General features: G+C 35.7%; 1 protein-coding gene across 1 annotated transcript; it reads right to left on the bottom strand.

Moving 5' to 3' along the window:
* Positions 1 to 11,063: 11,063 nt before the first annotated feature.
* Positions 11,064 to 13,341, bottom strand: LOC132161845 (vacuolar cation/proton exchanger 3-like). The gene is made up of 3 exons (XM_059572047.1): positions 12,944 to 13,341; positions 12,570 to 12,637; positions 11,064 to 11,408 (listed from the first exon to the last, which is right to left on the bottom strand). Exons 1-3 carry the CDS (start codon positions 13,229 to 13,231, stop codon positions 11,366 to 11,368), a joined length of 399 nt encoding a protein of 132 aa, XP_059428030.1. The 5' UTR covers positions 13,232 to 13,341; the 3' UTR covers positions 11,064 to 11,365.
* Between the last annotated feature and the right edge of the window lie 8,935 nt (positions 13,342 to 22,276).

The following is a 22,276-nucleotide window of genomic DNA, read 5'->3' as shown; positions in this document are numbered from 1 at the left end:
TGCCACGTCAGAAATCTGCTAACGTGTGCAAACTACAACGTAGTGAAAATTTCTGACGTTCACACGTCAGAAATATTTTCTGACGTGTCGGTGGATAAAACGTCAGAATTTTCTGACGTGGTATCCACTCACACGTCAGAAAATATTTTTTCCTGACATCTATGTTTCTGAGGATCGACATGCGTCAGAACGGACCCGTCAGAAAATTTTTCTGACGTGTCGGACACTAGAACACGTCAGAAATCTCCTGTCATAAAAAAATTGGTTTTTTGTAGTGCCCGGAAGCCTTCTGGGTGGCTCGGCCAAGTGTCAAGTAGGAATTTGTTTTGGTCCAGTGTGAATGTCCTTCACAATTTACAATGGTTCAGTTGGTCCAGTTGGTCCAGTTGATCCCCTCCTCTTTGGGGATGTTGGATCGTGGCATTACTCCGAATTTGGGCTTGGTGTGTGTCCGGGTACGTTTGGCTAAAAAAGATAACCCTCAACACGGATCAATTTTGATACAAATTCAAACTTAAGAATCCCCCCTTAATCCTTTCCCCCGTTTAATTAGAAGAAGAAGAAGAAAAAAAAAAAAAAACCTAAGAATCAATTCAGTAATTTAGGCCAACATTTTTTTATCAAGTTGTACACATGCATGCTACCTGCAACGATTTCTGAAACATAACTTTGTAATGCAGGTGCCTTGACAAGGCTGCAATTGTAGTTTCAACCCAAACTTTAGAGCAACAAGAACAAAATAGATGGAAACTTTGCAGTGTAACAGAGGTAGAGGAAACAAAAATATTTGTACGCATGATACCTATGTGGATGATTTTCATCATTTGTGGGGTTGTGTCATCTATAGGAGACTCTTATTTTTTAAATTAAGCAATCAATTTGGATCGTACAGTAGTTGGAAGAGTGAAGGTCCCTATTTTTACACTACTAGTCTTACAGGACACTGTAGAATTCATGTTTGCCACAGTCACTAAGAAGTTAACTAAAAAGGTATCAGGAAAATATGCAGCTCCCATTGAAATGATAATAGCAATGTTGTTTTCTGTGCTTTGTTGTATCACGGCTGCAAAAGTGGAGACAATGAAGCTAGACGTGATCAAAAGCCACGGGTTAATTAACAAACCTACTGAGAAATCCTGTTAAGCATGCTTTGGCTTGTTCCACAGTTTTGCTTTCTTGGTGCACTTAATGGAATCTCTCATAACCTTCTTGGTGACAATGATGGAATCTCTGGTTTCAGCATTGCTTGTTTCTACGATGATAAAGTTCCTGATTCTATAGGCTCCTATTTGCAAATTTTCAGCGATAGTGTATTTGGAGTAGGAATGTTTGGTGCTGTCGTTTCAGTTTATATAGTGGGTAAGGTCAGCGAAAGGGGAAGGAAACTAAGTTGGTTTCAGAAGACACTGAACAAAAGTCGTTTGGATAACTACTATTGGACATTAGCAGTTTTGAGTGCCATAAATTTTGTCCTCTCCATCTTGGTGGCAATTTGGTACCGCTATCAACACTCAGCAATTGAAAGATTAGAACATGCAGTAGAGTCTCAATTATCTACCCAGCCTTAAAATGATTATATGCAATGTTGTTGTTGACGTGCTACTTCGAAGAATTTCTTTTACAACAACACATTGAGGTAAAGAACAATTACCAAAGGCTGGATCTTGCTCTCGTTGCTTCCCTTTTTTTTTGTAGGAGTAGGTATTTATATTAGATGCTTTCAATTGACATAGGGAAAGCTCTAATTCTTTTGCCGTTTCAATTTTGTGATAGGGATTGTTTTGGGTATATGAGAACTTGGGTCTCAAAGAAACTCCTCCATGTATTCTCAATTTATTTTGCAATGGAATTGGTTTTTGGTGTTGAATATTTTCTTGTTGGCCCTTTCGGAAATCATTACTAAGGGGAGTGGAAACTAGAAAGTTTCAAAAGCTGGAGATGTGTATAAACTGCAAGGCTTGAGTCCAATGATTAGGACCGAGTTGGGGAAACACAAACCAATAAAGTGTGATGGTTTGATAAAAGAAATTTGTGCCCCATATGCCACATGATATTTGATGTGGTCTAATTAATTTCACATTTAGGGTGTTTGGTAATTTATTCTAAATAAAAATGGAAAGAGATTTCTTTCAAATCAGTTTGAAGAAAATATTTTCTAATACATTTAAAATAGTATTAAATGTCTATAAACATTTAAAGAGCACATTAAATTTTTAATGTCATTAATAGCAGTTTACTAACTTAGACTAAATATAATGTGCATTTTAAATATTTATAGACATTTGGCACTATTTTAAATGGGTTTAAGAATATTACCTCCAAACTGGTTTGGGGGAAATTTCTATCCAATAAAAATTATTTGTTGAATTGAAATCAAAAGTGAAATTTATTTTGATATCTTATCTTTAATGAGATGAATAAACAAGGTAAAATTTTGATTGAGGGTCCATCACTTAACCTATAAATAAAAAGCATTTGTATTCCATCAATATGGGCCTCAAGGGACAAGTAGGCATAGCCGCATAGGTATTTCATCTATATAAGGCTCATTTCGTTGTACCCCACTTTGGGGTATAATGAGGTTGGATAATAATCGCACACATCCACCATTTATACCTATCCATTATCCACATGTGTAGATGCAGATGAGGTTAACAAAAATCATTATTCACATATATGAATGTGGATAGTGATTTTTAATGTCATGCGGATGCAATTATTAACCACATCTGCATTCCCTTCATATATAATGTATATTATATATATTTAATTAAATTCACAAAAACAACATCATTTTGGATTTTGTAAGTTTAGAACCTTTAGGTTTTTCTCTACTACTACGTACTATCATCTCAAAGTCATACCTTACGACTCATGAATAAAAAAAATAAAAAATAAAAAACTTCTTACGACTCACAGCCACAAGTCACGGCTCAGTTCTAATTTAATTTCCTTATATATTTTTCCTGTATTATCACTATTTAAAAAAAAAAAAAAAAAAAAAAAAATTCTTTCCATTCACCAACAATAGATAAATATGATGCAAAAAAGCTAAATAATGTATGAGACCGCAATTTTGCCGTGAAGCCCACACAAAACCCCTCAAATATCGTTGTGAAGGACCGCATCAAGCCTTAGTTTGAGCTCACACATGAATGAGAGTGTTAAAATAGTAATTAAATTTATCTCTTCCTATCAGCTTAAGCTTTTAAGATTTAACAATTACATCCAAAAAAATCTTTAATAAGGGCCTACTTGGGTTTACGATTTTAAAATGTGTAATTTAAAATTTGATTTTTTAAAATACAGTTAAATGTTTTGCAAAATCACAATTTACCCTTTAAAAACGTACGTTTTTTAAAAAGTACTTTATTGAGTGCAATTTTAAAAGACAAATTTTTTAGGTTTTCAAATCGCAAGTTTTAAAAATACTAATCTCAAAAGATCTATTTTTCTATGATTTGGTTTAAAATCATAGTACTTTTGGTTTGCGAAATCATAATGCCAAACACACTCTAAGTCTTTAATCGAGTTGAACCAAGTCAAATATTAAAGGTATAAAATTCATTTTTGGATATATTTTTTTTGGTATGAGCTAATTGTCACTATCTAAATTACCAATTCAAACGGAATTCATTTATTTTTCAAATGACTCAAATTTTTCCCGAGTTCGTTGATTTATCTCCTCTTTTCTTACATAAAGAAATTATCATCATTGAGATTTGTAAATTTATGTTAATTATTAATTATTTAATTATCTTTTGTATCGTCAAAATTAAGTAGATAAATTAAGATTATTGATAAATTTATAAAACTAAATCGATTAACCTTATATTAAAGCAAATCATATAAACTTATTTTTATCAGTCTAATTTATTTATATTATATATCTTATACCATTTTCGACAAATTTAAACAATCTAAGCTTGAGTCCATATAACCGTATTTTATATTGTACATAAATTTTTAAAAATATTTGAATTGTTTCAAGTACAAAATTAAAATGATATTATAAAAAATAATAATAATAAAGAATCGAATTGAGTGGAACTTATACAAGCCTAAAGCTTCCGAATTTGACTCGAGTATATACGATCCTAACTCAAAACTTGGGACGTTTCAAGCCTTCCGAGTCTTGACCCTTCGAATTCGATCATCAGCTTCACAATCTTCCATCAAAATATCATTTTAAGTTCTTGCTCGCTGATCTAACCCCACCAGAACATCAGTGAGATTCAAGACGACTAATACTAATTGGGCATATATAGGTAATTCTCCTTTACGAATAGTCGAACATGTGTCCTAATACATGTCCAACCACTTTGAGGATTTCCTTAAACCACTGCCACTGGTGGTTTCTTGAATAATGGTTACTTAAAATCATAATATAGCTTAAAACGGTTTTTTTATTTTTTTTGGAACACATCCTGTATGATAAAGAGATCTATTTATTTACGTACTATATAAAACCAAAAAAAGAAGAAGAAGAAGAAGCATATTTAGCAGTAATGTTTACTTGTGAAAATATATCTAACATGATAATAACATGCAAGAATACATTTAATATGATAAGGATATTTACTTACACAAATCATGCAATATTATAACTTTTAATTGTTAATGAATAAGCTTGCTTGCATAAAATCATGCAAATAACTTTTAACTACTCTTGTCTTGAGAATACTTACTTGTTTTGCTTAACTCCGTATCACGAATACGTCTCTCTAAACTTTCTACAAACTTTCTCTTCCTCAAAATTTCTTTAAGCTTCTTATTCTCTCTCTCACTACCAGTACTTCAAAAAAACTTCTCTTGGGTGCTACAAGACAAGGGACGGAGAAAAATATGGAATTTCACATCCAGATGACTGCTATTTATAAACATTTCACAAGCTCGTGAACCCTTTACTTGGCCATTAAGAAAACTCAACTAGTAAGGCAACTTAGCTATTAAAGAAACTTATCTAGCAATTAATAAAACTAAGTTATTAAGAAAAACTAAGCTATTAAAAAAGTGAACTCCGATCCCCTCCTTCCCCTAAACCAGAAAGGCTGACTTTCGAATATAAGTTGCAAACGAGTTAAGAAAAAAAGAAATATAAAAATTGCAAACACGTTAAGGGATCGGAGGAACCATTTGATCTATCATTCTTCTGTTCACATTGAATGCTTCAGACCTTTCCTTTTGTGAAAGTAATTTCGATCTTAACTAAATTGAAATTTTGACCTTTCCTTTGTATGCTGATCACTAATTAAATTGCAATGGTCACATCAAGGTCTTTAAGTAAGAAAAAAGAAGATAGGTACACGTTAAGCTAGTTAAAAGTGGACACGCTTGTCATGTCCAACCAATTGATAGTACTATAATACAATGCGAAATTGAATAACAATAGCTAGGCAACTACATAGCAACTGAGCTACTCACCCTTGTCATTAATGCACATGCCATAGGCAACTTCGAATACTTTCGAAATGAAGTTAAAAAGTTTTGCCAAGTTTTTCCTCTTATTTATTAGATGAGGGTTTTAATTAGCTATAAATTGATTTGTAATTAATTCATACAATTTACTTAATCCACTCTTAACAATGACGAGGATATTGGTGATGGGACTGTGGTCTTTGAATTTGCCTGGCCGTGGGATTGAGGCCTCAACATCCAGGTGGGTTTGTTTTTCTGCCATTGCAATGACTGATGACGGATCGGTGATCGGTGATCGGAGGGTTAGAACAGAGGAAAAATCTCAATCAAATAGCTACAGAGCTGCCTTAGAAATAGGCCTAAGCTTTATTCCAATATTCTTCTTAAATAGACTAGGATTAGGATTGGGACTTTATAGTCCTACACGGTTTGGGACTCTTATGAAAATAACGACTTTTGGCAATCAATATAATTTTTTTTTTAAAAAAAAAAATGTCAATTTTAAAATATTTTTATTTATTATATTGCATCAATTTTTTAATTATTATTATTAAAAAAATAAAAAAAGTAATTACAAAACAATTTTTCAGGAAAATAATATCACTCTGGAGTCTAGTGAAAGGTTGTGATCGTAAATTGATTAACGTCATTTATACAGTAAAGAATGTGATTTTTTATGTTGTTTACTAAGTAAGCGACATTATTCTCTACGTCGTTTACTGTGTAAAAGACGTTATTTTTTTAGGTCGTTTAAATAGTAAAAACGACAAAGTAGAGAAGGTTTTTGGTTGTTCTTCACATCTATGCCTTAATCAAATTGTAAAATGATTATGAGATGGTTGGAAAGATGTATGTATAGGTGTTTTTGTCAAGGCGCGCAGTTGTGTAGAGGCTAGAGCAACTCTAGTTAATTTCCAGTGTTTTACTGGAGAGATTGTAATTCTTGTTTGATGTTAATACAAATTTCATTCATCTAAAAAATTAGAAGGAGGGATATATAGTCAAGGAGAAACATCATTTAATAAATAATATCAGTACTCCATGATCATAGCTAGCTATTCTTTTCGCTTTGTTTAATTTTCTATCCGCTCAATAAATCACTGGTTTCAAATAAGTCTCGAATGTTTATCAGTGTTGGATGCTCATGTGACCATGTAATTAGTTTGAAAATATAATTAGTCTCGAATGTTTAATTTCTTTTACTTTCTCTTAAATGCTGATCGATCTACTCCTCCAATCATGTTCAATAGATTATATTATCCGGTTCACTAAAGGATCTCTTTTGTTTCTAGGAATATGAAGAAGAGAAAGAGAAATTCTTAAAATTGATTTTTAAGTTTCTTTTTTCCCTTAGAAAATTGAATGCAAGGCAAAAAGTTTTCTGCAGGCATCCAGAGATAATTTCAGAATTTGTTGACTAAATGGGCAGCTCTTTGTCTCTTGCCGCATGCAAGTGTTCGCGTTTCAGGCCTTTGGGTCTTCTCAAGCTTGTTTGCCAACAGTCGGGACTGGCACCGTAGTTGAAATGGTATTGTTCCAACTACAGTAGCAAAAATTGATTTTTTATTTAAATTTTATTTTTTTAAAGCAAAATATTAAAAAAAAAAAAAAAAAAAAAGGAAAAAGGAGGAGAAAGATGTGGTGGTTCCGGCCACCCCTCGGCCAAAAATGGGGTGGTCATTTTTGGCTAAGGGGGTGGCTCCCTGGCCGATCTGGGGGTGGTCGAACCACCCTCATGGCCAAGGGGGTGGTCCGGCCACCCCCTTGGCAAAAAAAAAAAGAGGAATCGAGTGCATTTGGTAGTGGTCGAACCACTTCCAAGGGGTTGGGGTGGTTTCGGCCACCCCATTTTGGCCAAGGGGTGGTTGGAACCATCCCATCTTTCTCTTTCTTTTTTCTTTTCTTTTAATATTTTACTTAAAAAAACAAAAAAAATTAAGTAAAAAATCCATTTTTATTGTTGACATTGTATCTGGAACAATGCCGTTTCAGCTATGGTGCCTGCCCGTAGCTATGTCTTGTTTGCTTTTTGCAGACTCTTAAAGTATTTTGTCTTTTGCAATTAGGAAGCAACTACGGATGGTTGTTGGCTTTTCTCTTTGATACATGCATTTTCCAATTCAACTCTTTGTGCAGAAAATAGCATATCTGTCCTATTGATTTTTAGCAGGTCATGATGATATGGAATTGTACAGTGAGTGCGCCCCTCTCACGTTGTTTCTTTTCTTTTGCATAAATCAGCTGCATGCTGTGCTATAAATCCCCTAATTGTCTCCTGCCATGAATTCATAGGCCAGACAATTTATTTAATCCACTCTTAACAAATTTTAAGCTTTAGTAAGCAGGGTTTTAACTGTATTTGGATCTTTATTCAGCCGTCCTACATTTTTTTTAATGTAATTATTCTCTACCTTTGTTCCATTGTACTTGTTTCAATAAAAAAATACAAAAAAAAAAAAAAACTTTGCCAATGTACACCTGGTATTCATAAAGTGGCAGAATGATTTGCATTGTTCATTTTTTTAGGTCTTCAATTAATAATGTCATGTCAACTTTAATATATATATATATATAAGCTGTAGATGGACAATCATATAAACATCTGAGAAGAGTTTACTTACCCTTCTCTCTCTCTCTCTCTCTCTCTCACTATTTACAATGTTCCTTTAAATGTTAGGAAAAAAATGTAAATTTGCAATTAACTTTTTTCTTTATGTATTTCAAAAAAAACAATTTATTTTATACGTCAATTAACTTAATAAATTTTGATAATGTGACACATGAGAGCCAATAAAAGTGTGACACGTGTCATATTTAAATCGATATAACATTAACGGAATCTATTAAGTCAGTGAATAAAATTTTACTATATGAAGTAAATTGATTTTATTATGCACTATCATTTGATATATGACTTCCTATTTGACATCCTAAATTGTTATTTATCACAAGTTTAGTCACCATAGATTTACAAGTCTCTTAATTCCTGCTATTTCATATTATTTATTGGATGAGGGTTTCAATTGAGATGTGGGAAAGATCTATACTAATATATTCATTTTGTGCTGTTTCAATTTTGCGGGTAGAGGAATTGTTTTGGGTAGAGGAGAATTCCTAGGTATGCTTTTGTAATTTGGTTGACTATGAAAAATTGTCTATTTACAGGAGACCGATTGGTGTAATAAGGTACGTAGTAGGAGAATCTAGAGGATTGCTGTGGAATGTAGAGATCACAATTTCTTTGAGGTAGTTGTGTAGAGCAACACTAGTTTCCGGTGTTTTATTGGAGAGATAATTGTAATTCTTGTTTGTTGTTACTTGTTAATATAAATTTTATTCATCTAAAAATAAAAAAGAATGGATAATGAATAAGAAACATCATCTAAATAATATCACTCCATGATCACATATATATATAAGTAGTACATGTATTAATTATTTTATTTTTATTTTTGAGGGAGGGATGTTATGGTGAGTGAAAGGTAACTAGGCTTTTCTTTTCGCACTCGATTTCAAATAAGTGCAGTATGTTAATTAGTGTTTGATGCTCCTATGACAATGTAATTAGTCTGAAAATGTTACCCGGCCAATTCATTCTTTTGTATTATTGGAATTGATGATTTGTTCACCTGCGAACAACATTTATAAGGACATACTTTTAATATGTGAGAAAAAGAGTTTGGAAACAAACACCAACACATATATCGCCAATAGAGTGTTATAAAAATAGAGATAAAGGTTTGGTAATATCATAGAAAGAAAGAAAGAAAGAAATAAAAAGAAAATGAAAGACCCATTCAAACAAACATGTGATGATCAGCTATCCAATTTGCATTTGGTAGTCTTAAAGCTAGTGGCCGATTTCCCATTAGACCTCAAAGGAACCTTTAAACGACACTTGATCACAGGCTTGAAGGGCCCATTCTTGATCCAACGTCCCCCCTTGGTCCTGAATGAAAGATTGAGCTTCACAACAATTCTGTAGACCCCATTACTCGTATCATTATTAAACTTGGAGATCAGCTCGCTAGTTTCCAGGAAAGACAACTGCTGTCCATGGAACATGGGGCTCAAGACACTCGTGTTCTTGTGCCCTTGGTAGAACGGCGTCAAACTCACCGTGCCAAATTGGTAGTATTTGTAGTAGTAACCCTTTGCTTGTAAAACTATGCCTGTAAAAGACTGATAAGAATACTAATTATATCGTATAATATGGTACACAGGTATGTGTGGTATAATGGTCATAGGCTTACTATATAGGTTAACTTTATGGTCAAATGTATGTGTATGTGTGTGTGAGCTTTGGATCCAATGGTTTCGTGACCAAGACCCAGCCATTCCCAATGGATGGTCACTATAAGACGGACATCATTAGTGGTATGAGCCACCCGAGGTCAGACTCAGTCGTGCCACTAATGTTATGTGCGGTAGCTTTCAATATTCGGGGCACTATTGTTGTATTATAGGTCATTCGGGACAGCGTCAACCCTGTTGAAAAGGGATAATATCTCGGGTATACCATATGATTAAATTATTACTGTTACTCTATATTATAAGCGTATATTATATTTATATCACATCTATGATAAACTGTCATAATGTTGCATGTGTTTTATAAACAACTGAGTTCGCCATTTAATGACGGGTACATCATGTGCATTTATACTCATTAAGTTGTTAGACTTACCCTTGTATTATTTTCTATTTTTTCTTTATATGTACAACTATGCTGTTATAAATAGTTTAATAGAAGATGGATACTGCAAAACATTCGGTCATTGTGGAGGATTCGATCCGAGAGATGCTTGAGGACTTGTTGCAAGCTTAGGCAGGTACTCATGATAACTAGTACTTTTGAGTTATGCTTTAGACCTAGAGGTTTTGATGTATGCTTGCATATTGAGGTATAACGTATATCCCTTATAACAATGATATGTATTGTATGATTTCAGCTATTTTGATGTTCTTTGGTAGATGCTATGGTTGTAATGATTAATGATTATAGAACTTTAATATTTTCCGCTGCTTAGCATCATCTCTTTTCAAGGAGTAAAGGTCGCTGAGTTTTGTTCGGAGTGGTATAAGACTGAAAAACGAACCGTGGAGTTAATTAATTTACGGGGCGTTACAATAACCCAATAATACATATGTACGAGACATAAAAATAAAAGCAATTATGACTAGAATATAATAGGACAGAAGTAGGACCATATATAAAGAGTAAGAAAACAAATGAACACAGGCTTTAGAAAAAAGGCAATGAATTTGGGAAAGTCATTTGATCAACTTTCTCAAAGTTGATGTTAGGTAGAAATATTTTAAGCAGCAAATTAATGGCAGCGGCTCAGCAATTGCATAATGTATATCATGGAAATTTCCTAAAAACATAACAAATGAGAAAAAGAAGCAAAGTGGAAAAAATTTCCCAAAAGCATTGCCTATAGAAAGTCATTTAATCAACTTACTCAAAGTTGATGTTACGTAGAAATATTTTTATAAGCAGCAAATGGCAGCTGCTCAGCAATTGCAAATCATGGAAGTTTCCCAAAAACATAAACAAATGAGAAAAGAAACAAATTGAAAAAATTTCCACGTGATTTGGTTAAGTGATTCAGGGGATCGTATCTCACCAAGAAGCCACTAACTAAGCTTAAAATATTAAATATTAATTTCCTGTTATTTGGGAAACAGCAAATTAATATTTATCAGTTTTAATGTTTTAGTTTGAATCGTACGTGCAACGCCAAAATCTAAAAGTTATGTTGTGGGCCGGAGACCAAAGCTTCAGGAATTAGGTATTCAGACCTTCTTTCCCTCTTTAGAGCACTTTAATTATTCCTTGCCTGCCACTGTTCTAAGGTGATTTGAGAGAATCTTTCTAGGCTCTGGATACCATTACATTTGGCCACCTACATGTTGCCCACTGGATTAGAATCGAGAAAAAGCATCACTCCTGATTGATCAAGAATCCACATCCATCTCTTTCAGATCTTTGGAGCACATGCAATGGAAACAAAAAAAAATTAGAGAAGGTTAAAAGATCGATCCTCCTTAATTATTCCCACTACATAAAGTTTTGTGAGAGGCGTTGTTTAAGTATTTCGTCATCCTCGAGATTTCGTGAGTTGTCCCCTCACTTTTGATAAAACGAAAAATATTTGAGAATCATGTGTAATTTAATATTTAAAAAATGGCTAATATTTTAGAAAAGTAAGAATAAAACAGCATCAGAGTAATCTCTTTTAAACGGTGCATCGGATTAAGTGCAGTGATTCTGAACAAGTAATGGATATTGGGTACAAACGTCATTAAATTCCTACTACTTTTATTACATGTTAGAAACTATTTGATAATATAGCTCTAACTAAACAGGACCATTTCATCTGATTGGTGTACCAAATACCATAACATTAAACAAGTGATTACGATTTTATGACGAAATTAAGAAAATTATTATTAATTTAACCAGATTTCAGTGATCTAGATATGGTGTCGGCAAAGCTTCTTTCATTGGGTACCTTTTTCACCGGACATTGGGTTGGTGTGTAGTATATATTAATTATTTCAAACAAATTTACCTTTCTACTATATATCCCCACCAAACTGTCATTTTAAGTGTTTTTTCTCTTAATCGAGGGGACTGAAAATATCATATTTTAAAAAATATAAGGAAATTCGAATCCATTAACTGATGGACCAAAAATTCACAGGCCAGACAATTCATTTAATCCATTCATAACAAATTTTAAGCTTTAATAAGCAGTGTTTTAACTGTATTTTTGGATCTTTATTGAGCCGTCCTACATTTTGTTTAATGTAATTATTCTCTACCTTTTTGTGCTGTTTCAATTTTGTGCTGTTTCAATTACATAAGTATCAAATTTAAATATTGGGAAAAATCTACAAGTCATTACTTTGAGTTCTCCTTAGTTTTCATGAATTAACTCTCTCATTCATTTTTGTAATAATGTTTTGGGTTTTAATTATTTTTCAATCATATATTTAATTTCGTCCGATTTTGTCCATTTCTTAAAAGATACCTTATGAAAAACCATGTCCCACATGATCAGTCAACAATTATATGGGTCAATTCGAATTTGAACTCAAAGTAGCTAGTGACACATATTTTTTCCTTGAATATTTTGACTTACTCTGTCAAGAAGCTCACACGTTCAGCAAGTGGTATAAGTCCAAGTAAGCTCAAAGCAAAAACCCAGGGCTGTTTGCAAAAGAATCACAACGGTTATATATGGTTACTAAATAAATACATATATAGGAAATAAATAAGAAGTAAATTTTTCGAGGGCATGTTGAGCTGTATATATATATAAATTGAATCAGTCATTTTCACACTTTATAATGCAATCAAGCCAGTTGTTTTCAGGCAAAAGAAATTATATTTATATATATTATTTAATTAAAAAGTCCCAGATCGAATTCATTCATAAAATTCTCGAAAACCATATATTTTTAATTTTATATGCATGAAAATATATTTTGGATAAGAAGAAGAAGAAGAACTTACTCTTCCAAAACCATAACACTCTGCTAGAATGGCAAGGGGGATGGCTGGGAAGAGTACAAAAAGCTTGGTCCCAAAAACAACCTCCTGAAGATTAGCCAACATCTGTCTGAGACAGACATAAGGAATCTTCGAGATAAGTGTGAGGTCTGACTTCTTTCGGAGCGACGTCGCGGAGAGGTTGTGCGCGGTGCGGCCATGGCCGTGCCGCATCTCCTTGGTCAAGCTCTTGAGGTTGCCATTTTCCAACAGCCATGGCTCTTGGTGAGAGCTGCTTTGTGAAGAAGCCATGTATGTCGTTGCTGACACAAAACGTCCAAACTGTTGTATAGCAAGACCGGCTGTCCAGTACTCTTTAGAAGTTACTATTTTTCTGTGTCTCTTTGTGCCTCTAAGGGTTCGAGAGACCTACTGTTATAAATAGGGAAGAGAGAACTCGATTATTATGGCAGGCTTGTAATTCAAGAAGCTGGCATCTTCCTCGAAGTTTCTCCTTTATTTTTTTATTTTTTTTAGTATATATCCGTTTAAAAATTTTAATTCATCCAAAAAATAAAACAAATCATAGATAAATAGATATATTTGTCTCTACGAGTAATGTTACTCTTCACATTCATTTTATATCGGCTATTGATATGTATTTTAAGTGAATTTTTATGTTAATCGACTTTTTTTTAAAAAAAAAGAAAGTCACTTAAATTAAACATGTCACGTCCGGTGTGAAGTGAATATGATAAATAGGTGTGAAGAATAACATATATTACTTTTGTTGCTAAATGATATTTGGCAAGATATCAGAATTCAAATAGATTTCGTGCAATAAAACTGCCTATTGCACTGTTTAGTCAAACAGATTGATCCCGAATAAGGAGATGTTCAGGTGCCCTCATTGCAATGAAAAACCTTATTGCATCCAACGTACCATCAACCCAAATATTAAGGGCACTTGTATTTGGACATTTGACAGCTAGCTCTACTTGAAATTCTAGCAACCTTAGTTATAATTCTACAAACAATATATGTCATATTTTTCTATTGGATCTTCTATCGATCTTCTAATTTTACATTTCTAGCAAGTTCCAAATTCTAACATAATGCCCATTAATTAAAATAATCTAGAGATCGAATAGTTTATTTGTACCATTTATGTCCATATCTTGTACGTGTTTACATATTTTATCTGTATCATTAATATTATATATAATAATTCAAAAAAAAAAAGTCAAAACTCATTCTGAAAACAGTCAACAGTAAAAGGTTAAAAAGTTGGGTCTGACCAATCAGCAAGAGCTTCCCATGAACTCTACTTCTTCCTGTAAACAAATTAATATGCTCAATAATGAACACAAGTCAAAAACTCTTAACTTTCATTAATGGACACAAGTCAAAAACTCTAAAGGCAGCTAACTGATCACCAAGTAAATAGAGCTGAACAAAACAAGAAAATTGTAAACCACGCAACATTTTCTATTTTGTTGGGTTATGCGTCCGGAACAATTGACGAGTGTTTTTATCCATAGAAACATCTTGTGGTATCAATGAACCCAACCCGGCCGACTCCCGAGATCTTTTAAATCTTCGCTGTTTTTACGTTTTGCATGCATTGTCTGTGTATTAATGTCATTTTCCTTTTGATTCTAAACAAGATATATATAAATATATAGCAGTATCAGGAGGGCCAAGCTTTCTGCTATAGCTCAATCATTTATATATGATGACGTACAACTCACCGTACCGTACTGGCATGAGGGAAACTTCGTGGAAACTTCGCAAGCCCGTACAAATTAGATGGCAGGTTATGGCGGTAATCCTTTAATGCTTGAGCTTGAAGCGACTTAAAAGGACGTTGCTGCTCTGTCATTGTTGAAAGGGATTAGGGTGCTCTCCATTTCAAGCAGACAGTGAAACGTAGAGGAGTCATTTTGACTATAAATTTGTTTTTCTCCATTTTTCTTGAAATGGGCACGAATTATAGCAATTGGGTGAAGTAAAGCAAATTTTTTTTTTCTTTTTTTTTTTTTTAATATTAAAAAAAAAAAAAAAAATAGCCTAGCGTGCTTAGAATCACGGCCCATAGCAATTAATTACCTTATTAATGCTTAGAATAAAAATTTTCTCTAAATTACGCATAGAGAAACTGATGCATCGTGACTAAGTAGGATGCAGAGAAAACAGAAACAATAAGAAGGAATAAATAATTCTAGATCTTGAGTCTATAATCTCAAAACACTAGAGTTTATCTAGGATTTAAGAAAAAAAAAAATGAAGAAACTCAACTCTAAGTATTTTTATTGAACAAAACTCAAATAATATCAAAAGTTGCGTTCTTAGGGTTACAAGTATGTATTTATAACCCCAAAACTCCTAACCATAATTGTAAACAGAAATAAAGTCGGTTTATGAAGCTACGATAGCTGTCCGGACGAGACATAATGCCATCCAAATGGTCACAAAAATAAAGCAGGAAAAACAGAAAAATAACATAAGCGTCCGGACGGTCTCTGGATGAACTTGTAGACGAGGCTCTTGGGTTAACTCTTGTCCGTACAGTTGCAGACAAGCTTACAAACGAAGCTCTCTGATCTGCATCAGAAACCCAATCAACCGGCCCAATTTATTAATTAAGAGCTTGTTTGAGATTACGTTTGAAAAATAAAGCTTTTAAGTTAAAAAAATATTTTTTTGGCAAAAGCTTCATTTTTAATCTATTTTTTTGACTTTTTGGACCCTTTAAAGCGCTTTCAATTTTTTTACGAAACGGGTAGTTTTTTTTTTTCGAAAAGACTTTTGAGTGTTAAACGCACTTTTAGGTCCTTCAAACACACACCCAAACATGCTCTCAGCCCTTAAAAAAAAAAACAAAAAAAAAAGGTTATTCTTGGCCTCCTACCCAATTATTTGTTTAAGAACCCCAAGAAATAACTCAATCAGCTAACGACTATGCTTAATGAAACGAATGTCACTAGTTGGAATCCACCATCTCTCTCTTCTGTGGACTTGTCGAAAAAAAAAAAAAAAATATTTGTTTAAGAGGAATATTAGGGTTTCCCCTAATTAATTAATTAAGTTCTAACATCAAACCTGTTGTTCTCTAAAATGCACTTGTTTTGAAGTGGCTAAGCGCCAAGGTAAGGAAGGTAGAAAGAAGTTTCGCTAGATCTTAGAACTGTACAAGTAGAAAAGCTTATCTGAATTCCGGGTGTCTATATATTTGCCACTTACTGCAATTTGTGCCATGGATGAGTTTCTGCAAGCACAAGTTTTTTCATGGAAGAAGGTTGGTGCTTTTATAGTAATTGCTTTGCTTAATTGTCTTTAATATTTTACCTTCAATGGCCATGAATTAAGGCCCCCACATTTCTTTTTGATACGATAAATCTCTCCCCACCTTTTTTTTTGAGTCTCTTGGTTAGGTGGAAGGACCTAACTTTAATGGCTTATAATATGTTTGTTTTTTCACATTTCTCTTTTAAATGTTTTGTTGTTTTAGCTACGTACGTAGTACTAGTTGTTTCGCGAATGATTTCTTCTCTCAATGACTCAATCATTGACTAAAGAGCGAGGTACAAGATGTTGTTTTCTTGACCTAATTTACAGGTAGAGATAGAGAAGTTTGCGTAATCAATTATATATCTACAATATGTTAAATAATTAACTACCCCTTATTCATTAGGTCTTATTTCCTTAACCTCATTGAACTTTCTCAACAAACAAAAACAAAAAGGCCAAAAACCATGCACATATATCATTGGCAAATGCTTTTGCGCATTCTCCCACCCATGATCTCCTCTCTCTTAAATTTTTTTTTTTTGTTTTTTTTGTTTTTTTGAAATCAAGATGTTAAAGAGAGAAGATGGGTGGGGGAATGCATTGTACAGCAAACCTCTATATCATTTTCATTGATATATATTCTCTGAGCCCAATTCTTGTTAATTGCCAAAACTTACCCATATCATTTTATTCACCAATAATTTTCGGACGTGGCTTGCCTCCAATTATTAAATATATATGAAGATCAATTTCATGTGATTCAAATATATGGTGAAGATTGTAAGATCGGGAGAAAACTCATTAACAATGGTCTAATCTCATATTCTTTGCATCCATGGACAAAGGCAAAGATTGGTATGGGTAGGGGCCAAGAGCCAAAAATTTTAATGGGTACCGGCCCCCTTATTCCTCCGTCCTTGTTTGTATCATAATTAAATTGGATTCAATTTCCACCATTAGAAGAAAATAAGATTATCTTCATTTCAAGTGAAATCGAAAATAAACAACTGTTAGTTTTCATCTTTTTCGGGTCATATATATTTTATCTTTTTTTTTTTTTTTCCCTGGTGGGAAATCAAATTTGTTGGGCCCAAAGATGTGTGAAGGCAATATATTGGGCCCAAAGATGTGTGAAGGCAATATATATATATATATATAAAATAGCGTTTTGTTGTCTTCCTCATCAATACATGATAAATGCCAGCGGTGTTTTCTAACGCCATGCTCATGATTTCCCACACTCCCATAAAAGCTCACTCATATCACGTTATCACTTCATTCCAAAACCAGCTAGCCCACATGGATACCCCCAGTCGACAGTCCCATCCCAATCCGGATCAACATCGCGCGCGGCTGAGCATCCTCGTCCAGAATTGTTGCGCCCACACGCAGCTTCCGCGAAGCTTCGCCTCTCCACGTCAACAGATGCAGACGGAAGACGTTTCTGTACGGATAACTGCAGTATCTTTTCACTGACGAACAGTCAAACACAACATGTGTTTTTCCAAAGATTTTTTTTTTTTTCCATTTTTTTTTTTTTTGTGTGTGTGTGGTGTACGTTGAAAGCTCAAGTACTTCGTCGTTGGTCCTTTTGTTGCCGACTCCATCGAAACGATCTTTTGCTTGTACAAAATGTGTGTTCTTCCGTGCAGGGAAATGATATTGCCAACTTTTGGTAACCGTTTAGCAACGCCTAGTAACGGTTTTGAATTATTTTCTTAAAATCATTAAAATATTTCTTATTGTTAGAGTAATGGAGAGATATAGAAGCGGAAGAAAGAGAGAGAGAATAGAGAGAGAGCGGAAGCATATAGGACTACATTGTATTGAGTCTTGTATATGATAATGAATACAAATGCCTCTATTTATAGAGAGGAGATTATGAATGAGCCTTCTATGTTAGCAATGTGGGACAAGAGGATGAGGCTTTTATACAAGCCAATGGCTAAAGCCTCTCCTCACTTGGGCAATGTGGGACAACCCACATATTATCTCTAACATCCCCCCTCAAACTCAATGTGTAAAATTGAGTTTGGATAAACGAAAAGGGAAAGAAAAAGGAATTCGCCGAAAAAGATGCTTGTGCCGAAACAATTGCTGAAGTAACGCCATAAAAGTTGTTAGAGACCGGTGGATTCTGCCTGAATTTGAGCAATGCATTTAAGCTGGAGCTTGGTTCACTTGGTTGTAATTTGACTTGAAAACCATATACTAGTAATGAAGTAGCGCGACTAGTCGGCTGAGAAAAGCAAGGCCGGTTAAAAGGGGCTTGTTTGGCCCGTAACCCTTGGACCGTCTCCCCTTGTCGGCTGAACGAAAGTCTGACCCATCTAACTAGTAGATCGTCTCGCCTGATCGGCTGAGATAAGCAGGGCCGGTTGAAGAGGCTAATCATGCCTGAAACCCTTGGACCGTCTCGCCTTGTCGGCTGAGATAAGCAGGGCCGGTTGAAGAGGCTAATCATGCCTGAAAACCCTTGGACCGTCCCGCCTTGTCGGCTGAACTAAAGTCTGGCCCATCTAACTAGTAGATCGTCTCGCCTGATCGGCTGAGATAAGCAGGGCCGGTAGAAGAGGCTAATCATGCCTGAAACCCTTGGACCGTCTCGCCTTGTCGGCTGAGATAAGCAGGGCCGGTTGAAGAGGTCAGACTGATACGTGGGCCGGTTGAAAGGGGCATCTTTGGCCCGAAAACCCATGGACCTAAGGAAAGATTGGTCTGACCCGAGAGTGCCATCCGCTAGAAGAATGAACCGGATTGAATTGCGCCAAAGAACAGGTTATAAAACCGAATTGAACAAGCATAAACCAACTTGAACCGCATAAAACAAACGCCTAAACTTGAAGAAGAGTCTTGTTTTCTGCCATATAGAGATGCCAAAAGTAAAAATAGACCACAAATTTGAAATCAGGACGAAAAATTGAGTAGGAAACACCTGGTCAACTTTTTTTTTTTTCAGTGGTCAAAGTCAACGCTGACGTGGCACTGATGACGTGGCAAGGTCAGACTGATACTGTTGACGTGGCACGGTGACGTGGACTGGTGACGTGGCACTGATGACGTGGCACTTGGGTGCGATGGCGCGTGGAGGCGCGTGGGAGCGTGGAGCGCGTGGACGCGTGGATGCGCGTGGATCTCACGCGCGGAGCTTCTGGTGGATCGTGGAGGCGCGTGAAGGCTCGCATGGAGGATCTGAGACCTGTTCTGGAATCCTGGGGAGCAGATCTATCCAACGGTGGCCTGAGGGAAGCAATCGGACCACCGTGTCAGGCGGTGGCTGGACGGCGGCGCGACTTGGCGCGTGGATCTCACGCGCGGAGCTTCTGGTTCCGCGTGGAGGCGCGTGAAGGCTCCGATATGGCTGTGTGCGGCGGCTCTGGGACGGTTGTCTTCCGGGCTTTCAAGCGTTATAGTGATACGCTGAAAACCTCGAGGAGAAGATAGAGAACCGTGAGGATCAGAGAGAAGGATTCGCCGGATAACACTGGCGTCGCCGGATTGAACGTCAAAAGCTTCTAGCGGCGCGTGGTGGCACGTGGAGGTTCCGATGAGGCTGTACTCGACGGCTCTCGCCTCGTCTTGCCCGGATCTATCGAACGGAGTGAAAACCACGAAGATCCGACATAGGTGGAGGCGTGTGGAGGAGCGGCAGCCACGCGTTGGAGAGACGGCAGTTTCTGAGGGCGGAGAGTGGAGGCGCGTGCAACGCTGGAATAGGCTGAAATTGCACAGATCCACCGTTCTAGGGCCAAGACACCACTTTTGGTGGTTATTTGGCCAAGAGGAGTCACGGTGGCGGCGCGATTGGCTTAGGCAGAAATTGTCGGAGGAGCGTGGAGGCGCTTGGAGAGCCGATGGCTGTGGATCGACGACCGAAATTGGGAGGACGCTGAAGGGAGCGCCGGAAAACGTCAAAGACGTTTATTGAAGGCAAGAGAAGGTGGCTTTGATACCATGTTAGAGTAATGGAGAGATATAGAAGCGGAAGAAAGAGAGAGAGAATAGAGAGAGAGCGGAAGCATATAGGACTACATTGTATTGAGTCTTGTATATGATAATGAATACAAATGCCTCTATTTATAGAGAGGAGATTATGAATGAGCCTTCTATGTTAGCAATGTGGGACAAGAGGATGAGGCTTTTATACAAGCCAATGGCTAAAGCCTCTCCTCACTTGGGCAATGTGGGACAACCCACATATTATCTCTAACACTTATATTGCTGGAAGTTTGAGCCTGATTAAGAGCATTAATTAAAATATTATTTTGTTTAAACAACTTTTTTTTATGATCGGACTGATGCTGGGTCACCTACAAAATAGAGAAAACGATTACTAAAATTCCCGTCATTAATCTTCAGAAGAACTGAAACACTTCAATCTTAAGTTAGTGCATTCTCTTAAAGAAAACTAAATGAAAAAATTTAGAGTTATAGAGAGTGAGTATGACAATGAGAGAAATCCCTCATTTTGAAGATGTGTGCCCCTCTTAATGTGAGGGACTCCTTGGAAAATAGCTATGGATGCATGCGGGACGGATTTAGGGGAACCGGTAGTAGCCTTGGTCCTCACCCAAATTATAAGAAGAAAAAAAATTAAGATAAAAATAATAATAATTTAAAGTATTTTTTGCTAATTGGTCCCTCCCCAAACAAATTTTGACCCTTAGTCCTCTCCAAACTCAAAGCTAGCTCCGTCCCTGTATGCGACATAACGGACTTATAGCTAATTGATTAATGATGCAGTTATTCCCCCAACAAAATTCACTATTTTTTACAAATAAATAATATTATATATATCTTATTTTTATCTCGCAATAATAAAAATGTGATTTTAGTATATTCCTTTTACCGAAAAGAGAATATGCGTAGAGAGGTAAAGAAGAAAAAATGGCGATTTGGCCGGTGCCACAATTATTTTTGTCTGCAGTCAGTGGGGTACTGTTGACGTTTGTTTCTACTGCTACCTCTAGTTTTGTTATGATATTATTGTTACGTGCCAAAAAGGTTACGTATTAGGTGACCTCAATGGGACGGATTTTTGTCGAGTAGGGTGAGTGTTCGAGAAGTTCTGCAGGGGAATCTCTCCTGTCAATTTGTTGAAGTTTAGAATAATTAGAAGAAAGCATATATTATTACACAGAAGGATAAAGTAAAAACATCTGCACTTTCATATTACATATACATGTTTTTGTTTTTGTTTTTATGATGTTTTGGGTTGGCCTTCGATTTAGTCTCCTTCATCTTGTGTTGTATTATTGTTGAGTGGGAGACTGTTTTTTTGGCGTTGATTCAGTCTGACATGATGCGTGTTTTGCTGCATGCTGTGACTTGTTATTGCAGTTAAAAGAGATTTATCAGTTGCAGTTATGATTCTTAGATTCTTCAACGGTAAAATATATTATCCGTGTTGTCACCACACCTCTGTCTTTTACTGCTATTGATGAAACTCATGCTATGCTGCAAACATCTCAAGATTGGACTCTAGTTTTTTCGGTTTTTTTGCGCATTTGCTTTTTTTGTATAGTTGGTTAGCTTGCAAGGTTTTTAAGAGTGCATTTTTTGGTGCACTTATTGTAGTCGGATGGGCCGCTTCCAACTTAGCATTTCATAAGCATTCTCGACCGGCCACATTCGCTGAAAAACCAAGCTCATTAATGGGTTTTTCATGCACGCCAAACAGATCTCAAGCAAACTGTATGAAACTTTCCATATAATGCGATGATTGCACATGGGAGTGTCATTGCTCAAGGCCATTAAATTGTTGTGCAATTTTGTCCAAATTGAACTCGATCGAGCCCTTGGGGGTTCAATCAAGGAGCTGCCCATGTGATCCGATGACCACTGAAAAGTGGACCACCTAGTATTGAGAATTGAGCTTTTGCAAAGGACTGGCCGCGCGATTCAGACCGTACTTTATGGACCGAACCTTCTCAGTGAGTTTATCCCAACTTAACGAACAAGGGGGGGCAATCCTGATCCCTTGTGCAATCTGGCTAACCAATAAGCTCTCGTCAAAAAATTCTTTGCAAATGGACAAATGGACAATAACTCACATTCTCAGAAGGG

This window comes from Corylus avellana, chromosome ca9 (assembly GCF_901000735.1).
Source record: "Corylus avellana chromosome ca9, CavTom2PMs-1.0".
NCBI classification, from domain to species: Eukaryota; Viridiplantae; Streptophyta; class Magnoliopsida; order Fagales; family Betulaceae; genus Corylus; species Corylus avellana.
This window is presented reverse-complemented; position numbering and strand designations above follow the sequence as displayed.